Source organism: Berghia stephanieae, chromosome 13 (genome assembly GCF_034508935.2).
Source record: "Berghia stephanieae isolate SIO BIC M18660-M18661 chromosome 13, UCSD_Bste_1.3, whole genome shotgun sequence".
Classification (NCBI taxonomy): domain Eukaryota; kingdom Metazoa; phylum Mollusca; class Gastropoda; order Nudibranchia; family Aeolidiidae; genus Berghia; species Berghia stephanieae.
Genome location: NC_088372.1, coordinates 20,564,834 through 20,572,333, shown reverse-complemented (window position 1 = coordinate 20,572,333; position 7,500 = coordinate 20,564,834). Strand labels below are relative to the sequence as shown.

Genomic DNA, 7,500 nt, shown 5'->3' with positions numbered 1-7,500 from the left:
AAAGAAAAGTAAATCTTATAATTTTTTTTATAACTGTATAAAAATATTCCATATATTTTGTATGAGGTGTATATATCATATGACATATTATTATAGTTATATAGCAAGAAAAGGTAGAGTAAATAAAAATGAATTCCGGGTAAATGTGATCACTCCAGTCAATGTATTTCCGGATTAGGTCTACAAATCGTAGGTAGCTTTCCTTGTGTTATACTATTTTTTGTTGTGACCTTCAAAGTGGTCCCCTTATGTATCTGCATATTATATCGTATCATATCATATCACATCATATCATAACAGTAATGGGGCTTTAACTCACTCAACAACCGCAGACCCGACTATATCCGTAGTATACCCGGGGTTACTTTTACCCCATGCCTACTTATTACATTTTTGTGAGACAAATTATAGGCGTAGTATCAAAGCTAATGTTTTTAGTTTTTACATGTTAGTAAGTGGTAGTTGAATAAAACCATCTATGTACATGCTCATTTTTAATATCTTTTTTTTTCTCCAATTTTGAAAAGTAGCAAAAATCTCTAGGATTGAGTGAGTTAAAATGGGCCAAGTGTTCCTTAAATGCCCTTAAAACATAAGCAATTTATTAGACATTACATACTGCGTATTATTCTTTGAGATAAAAATATTATAAAGGGAGAAACGGATCAAAAGCATGGAAGAAAACTAAAATTATAAGCAAACAAACAGACAAATAATAAATAAATAAAAACTATAACAAAAGCAAACAATAAAACAAACAAAAACCCACACGGATTATAACGCCTTTGGAAGTAGAGATATATTTTCTCTTTTGGGGATGGCCTTCAATGAATTTAACAACTTTTCTTTCAACTCAGAGAGATTCAAAGCCATGTTAAGATTTATGAAAAGGAAAAAAAAGTTGTTGGGAGATAAATCCGGTGAAAAAGGGGTGTCTGGGAGGACATTCATTCTGTTTTAGGTAAATAATTCTGAACAAGCATTGCGAAGAAGAAAGTGGAGGTGTAGAAAGTAGCGGAGAAGTAGGAGGCGAAGGTATAAGAAATGGAAAAGTAGGAAGTAGAGGAGTAGGAAGTGGAGGAGTAGGAGGTGGAGGAGCAGGAAGCGGAGGAGTAGGAAGTGGAGGAGTAGGAAGTGGAGGAGTAGGAAGTGGAGAAATAGGAGGTGGAGTTGTAGGAATGGGAGGAATAAAAAATAATTACGCCCTTTTGCAACGACACCATAAGATCCCGTCGCCTTCGCGTTCCATGAAGGAATATAGATAGCCCATCACAGAAGATGGCTGATGGCAACAGGAATCACTCACGTTGTCCAAAGTGATCAATTTGCGGGTTAATAATCTTGCCCAAGGAAAAATAAAACGAAAGTGCCTGAAGCAGGGGTCGAACCCGGGACCATTCGGGTCACAGTGCAATGCCTTAACCACTCGGACACTTCGCCGAGGAATAGGAACTTGAGAAATAGAAAGTGGAGAAATAGGAAATGGAGGAGTAGGAAGTGGAGAAGTTGGAAGTGGAGGAGTAGGAAGTGGAGGAGTAGGAAGTGGAGAAGTAGGAAATGGAGGAGTAGGAAGTGGAGGAGTAGGAAGTGGAGAAGTAGGAAATGGAAGAGTAGGACGTTAATGAGTAAGGGGTAGAAGGCAACGAATGAAAAATCACCTGTAATTTGGGCATTGGTGAGTTTCAACGGCTTGTCGCTGCCTTGGGTATAAAACAGTTTATCACTGGGGAAAAATATGATTTGGATGTTGAACAAGCAACTAGTTATTAATTCAACAATGCATTACACTAAGTAAACACATTTACTGAGACTCACAGTCTCAAAACGGCATCAGGTCCAATGTCGCTCAGGAATACTCGTTAACTTATAGCCTGACACGAAAACTCACTAAGACCCATATTTTGAAGTCATTTTTAGGTATGTGCAGCGTCCAGCCTAACAGGCGTCATATCTCGTCCTGTATATTAAGTGTTGCCGTTGGCCAGGGACCCCTGGTAAAGCGCCTTGATCACGTTTAGTGGATATTGCGCTATATAAAAAAGCTCAATAAAAAAAAAAGTACTTTTAGTACTGGGGTCTTTAATTTAGTATTAGAATAAATGGGTATACAAACTTTGAGATCTTTACAATCTCATATATTTTATCAATTATCCACCATACAGACAGAAATTAAAACCCAAGTTTCAGATTTGTGGCTAAAACTTCAATTTTCATCATCAAGCTCATCCCAGTCCCAACTTCTAAAGGTTACCACCTCAAAATCCACTTTTGGAAAAAAAAAAGCTATTTCATCCATTGCTCCGTGCCTATGGAACGCTCTCAGTCCCCGGACAAAGTCCTGTGAAAATTTATCATCTTTCAGGAAATGTCTGAAGACTGAGTTGTTCCGTAAGGCTTATTTTTTTTTATCAAATGGTTGTTACTTTGATTTTGTTTCTGTATTCATGCTTTTTATCTAGTGTCATGATTTATATTATTATTTATTTTTTTTTTTGTTAAAAAAAACACATTTTTATTATGTAAATTGCCGCAGAGCACGATTAACGTGGATGTTTAGGCGCTATATAAATTTATAATTAATTTATTTAATTTTAATTTAATCCCAAGATGATACCTTTATATCAGGGGCAATTTGACCAGACGTGTGTCATGTGTCGTTCTAGCACGACAACCCATGTAAAGCGCCACGAGCAAATATATTGCGTATTGATCTAGATATTAATAATTATAATAAACACAAAAAAACTTGACTCGAGCATTTATATGACGCAATATCTATTAAACACGCTCAAATCTATTCATTTCCTCAATAAAACATAAAATATAGGTAGACTATATTCATTTTCCTTAAAGCATAAAACGTCCACATAGACGCGAGACGTTCGTTATTTGGTATAGTGTAGTGTTTTGAGTTGAGACGTTCGGTGGTTGGTATAGTGTAGTGTTTTGAGTTGAGACGTTCGGTGGTTGGTATAGTGTAGTGTTTTGAGTTGAGACGTTCGGTGGTTGGTATAGTGTAGTGTTTTGAGTTGAGACATTCGGTGGTTGGTATAGTGTAATGTTTTGAGTTGAGACGTTCGGTGGTTGGTATAGTGTAGTGTTTTGAGTTGAGACGTTCGGTGTTTGGTATAGTGTAGTGTTTTGAGTTGAGACGTTCAGTGGTTGGTATAGTGTCGTGTTTTGAGTTGAGACGTTTGGTGTTTGGTATAGTGTAGTGTTTTGAGTTGAGACGTTCGTTATTCGGTATATTATTGTAGTGTTTTGAGTTAAGACGTTCGATGTTTGGTATAGTGTAGTGTTTTGAGCTCCAGATGTTCGGTGTTTGGTATATTATTGTAGTGTTTTGAGTTGAGACATTCTGATGTTTGGTATATTGTAGTGTATTGAGCTCGAGACGTCTGGTGTTTGGTATATTATAATGTTTTAGCTTGAGACGGTCGGTGTTGTGTTTTGGGGTTGGTATAATATTTATTTTTTGTACATGCCTTTTTACAGTTCACAACATCTAGCAGCTTAGTATCCAATATTTAGCCTCCATCTATATCAACCAGACATAATGCCTCAAGGAGACATTAGTTCGCAAGTATATAAAAAATTGAGCTTTTATATAGGGCAATATCAACTAAACGTGCTCAAAGCGCTTTACAAGGGTTCCCTGACCAACAGCAGCACGTAACATGTAGAATGAAACATGACGCCTGTTAGGCGATATTACAATTTTTTCCGACATAGACAACGCTGTTAACGGCCAGGTAATCATTTTACATCTGTGTACGGTGAGAGAATAGGAGTAAAGAGCCTTTTCTAAGGACTCAACTATGCGCTGAGCGAGGCTCGAACCCAGGACCTTCCTATCCGAAAGCGAGTGTTATACCACAAGACCACATAGCCGGACATAAAAGGCACGTTATCCGTGTTTTGCAAAATAACTCAATACTTACAACGCGGGCATCTCATCAAGACATTTCTTGGGGAAGGCCATTTTGTTATTGGGTAACATAACACCGGTGCATGAGATCATATCTGGTAGATGGTTTCGTAACAAAGATAGGTTAATAATTCGTTTATAACATGACTGTTACACGAGAATCATAACTTGCAGATAGTTTCGTAAAACAAGATTGGACAATAGTTTGTTTATAACACTGGTAAATGAGAATCATATCTAGCAGATGGTTTTGTAAACAAGATTGGTTAATAATTGGCTTAAAGCACTTACATTAGAATCAATATAGCAGATGGTTTTGTAAGACAATGTGGCTTAATAATTTGTTTATAACACTTAAATGAGAATCATAATATCTAGTTCGATGGTTTTGTGAAAAAAGATTGGTTAATAATTGGCCTTAATATTTTGTTTATAACAACATTTTTATCATACCCTATATTTGGAACACAAGACATTCCAGACTGAAGGTCAGTGACGTGTCTCTTCACCATCTGCCTACTTATAGGTTGAATATCAAAATGAACATGTTAATAGGATTCAATAGTCTGATGTCACGTCCGCCCAGCAACGAGCAGCTTGGTTCGAAACAAAGAAAATCTGTACTTTTTATTCTTCATGCAGGCGAGAACTTTTTCACGTGCCATGTGATCAAAATGTATAAAAGTCAAAACATGATCAGATTTATAATGTTTTTCTCCTCTGGATCCATTTTTATGTTTGTCGGAGAAGTATTTCATAAAGGGCGTCCGTCATTGTTCCGACAATTTAGAACCAGTTACTACGTTACTGTGCGTTATTACGGGGGAAGTGACAACACGACTGTTGAAGCCTATTGACATGATAAGATCAAAGGTAAATTTGAAACGTACCGAGCATATCAGTGGTCATCGCCACGATACCAGACGCGTCCTTGCAAGGTGACTTGACGAAGCCACCAGCGAGCCTCTTGGATCGGGTTGACATTGGTTGGGTTTCGGCAGGACACACTGTAATGAAAAGTTATATGTTATAGCATCATTTTGTGATAATACTCGCTAAGGAAAATTTACTCACCACTTGTGTCAACCTCGTCGAAACGGCCGTATTGGACGAAATGTGAGTTGGTTCTTACTCATTTTCTAATGCTCTGAATTGTTAATTAATTGAGCACTCTCAGAACTACAAGACATCGATCAATGGTATGTATATATATATATATATATATATATATATATATATATATATATATATATATTTATATTTATATATATATATATATATATATTATATATATATTAACACACACACACACACACACATATATATATATATATATATATATATATATATATATATATACATATACATACATACATATTATATCCATTCATTCCAAAGTCTTTCTTACCCCCTTAACACACTGTCCCAAGTATCCCGAAGCATGCTTCTCAACCTAAAACGTGAATATTGTTTTTGATTGTGAACCTTACAGTAAATGGGCTAATTTTTTTTGCACCGATATTAAGTTCTACTGACGTACTGAAACTTTACTTGGTTTGAAAAAAAAGGTATGTACGAGGATTGCCTCACGAAAAACCGGAAAATGGTCAAAGATCCAAAGCTTTTGGGTTAATTCTTATTATTTAAAACAGATTACATTGATCACTGCTTTAATTTTTTAAAATGTAATCACCGTTTAAATCGATGCACTGTTCCCAACATGGGACCGGGGTGTTACTTGTTTGAGAAACATGTCGTCAAGCGACTGCAACCAGTTTTGCACAACCCCCACCATTTCGTCACCATCGGGGCAAGATCAAAGAGAGAGGGAATGGGGACACCTCTCTCAAACACATAATGGACGGTGTCCACTTTTCGAGCCTAAATACGTCCCGGCAACCCTTGTACGCAGATTCCCCTGAATACAGACAGGGATGCATATACGAGAGGAACGTCGGTTTGGACGAATTCAATCCCTCGAGGGGACGGGGACATACACTCCTCGAAACTAGATGAGAAGTTGCCAGTTGGATGAGACACTGGGTGGTAGCGAATCGGCTTTGGTCGAGAACTTGCCTAACGGTAAAATCGCTTAATCAGTGGGGGACTTTCCACCTGTCCAACATGTACCCGATGTGGGGACGAACCCGAAACCGAAGAGCATCTAGTTGAAAAGGTGTGTTGCGACGAAGCTTCCAGGCGGATTTGCGACGGTGAATCGAGTCCCTGCCAGCAAACGCTTCATTGGTCCCAAAGATGATAATCGGATGGTGCTAAGTCCGGACTGTGGGGGGTGTGAGGTGAAACTTCCAATCCATTGGTGACATTGGTGACATTAGCGGTACGGGGAGTTAAGTTAACATGTTGCAAAATCGAGGGTCATTTACCCTGGTCTTTTTCTGCGCAAAGCTTCTCGGCTCGAAACGGGGACACCGTCCATTATGTGTTTGAGAGAGGTGTCCCCATTCCCTCTCTCTTTGATCTTACCCCGATGGCGACGAAATGGTGGGGGTTGTCAAGATTTTGGCAGTATCTCTTGGCGTTGATTATCTGTCCTGGTTCAATGACATCAAGCAGAATATCTTGTATATCCCCAAATACTTGTAGCCAAAATTATAAGTCTTGAAATCAGTAGAGAAAAGTATGGATTCCGTCGATATATTTGTGTTGTCTGCTTAAACAAATAGAAAAGAAATCCACAAAACTATTAAGAAACCACACCTAGCAACGCAACATATATAAAAAGGAAAATTTTCAACTCGTGTCCACACCGAACTTTTTTACTGACGACCGCCCATCACCATCCATCGCAACAAGCCCAAAGCAACAACGGCAACAGCAACAGCAACAACCACAACAACAACAATAAAACACACACACACACGCACACACACACATACATACACTCAAAAACAACAGAAAAAACAACTAGTTTTTACAGAGGACTATTTATCCCAGCGCCCGAATGATGCCGTGAAGTTGACCTGCTGAAACAGCGGTGAAAGCGAAGAATGAGGAGAGAAAAATAAAATGATAGATCTGACAGGCTATATTATTGAATAAATAGATAAAACAAGAAAAAGGAAGAGGAATGAAAACAGGGAGGAGAGTAAACAAAAAAAAAAAAAAACAGGAGGAAGAAAAAAAGAAGACAGAATGTCTACATTTCAAAAAGTTGAAGAGAAAATATCGCTAATTCCCATTTACATTCTTATTTATTCTGTAAATAAATATGTTGTGTATGTCACAATATTGTAATCAATTTAAAAATGAAGAGGTAATGACATATTCAAAAAATATATTACAAAGACATGTCAGCTATCCTACCCGTACTTCAAATCGATTGTTTCCATCTTCATACCCTACGGGTAAAATTAAATGCAATAAATACATGTATTCATTGTCAATTTGTCTAGTAAACTCTTAGAAAATACTTCTCTTGAGGAAAGTGTAAAAAAGAAGCCAAATTGAATCGTCAGTGACAATAAATGACCTCAACATTTTTGAACAAAGAATGGCGATAAAAGTACCAACTTGACACGCCAGTTTGTAACTTCAAATAATAAGTTATG

At 37.4% G+C, this 7,500-nt stretch overlaps 1 protein-coding gene across 1 annotated transcript in view; it reads right to left on the bottom strand.

Moving 5' to 3' along the window:
• LOC144959245 (uncharacterized) overlaps window positions 1-7,500 on the bottom strand; it is a 21,098-nt gene that overhangs the window by 4,828 nt on the left and 8,770 nt on the right. The window contains exons 5-7 of the mRNA XM_078891786.1: window positions 4,819-4,935; window positions 3,942-4,023; window positions 1,659-1,723 (exon numbers count right to left, since the gene is read on the bottom strand). Coding sequence (XP_078747912.1) covers window positions 1,659-1,723; window positions 3,942-4,023; window positions 4,819-4,935 — 264 coding nt within the window. The remainder of the gene's footprint in view (window positions 1-1,658; window positions 1,724-3,941; window positions 4,024-4,818; window positions 4,936-7,500) is intronic.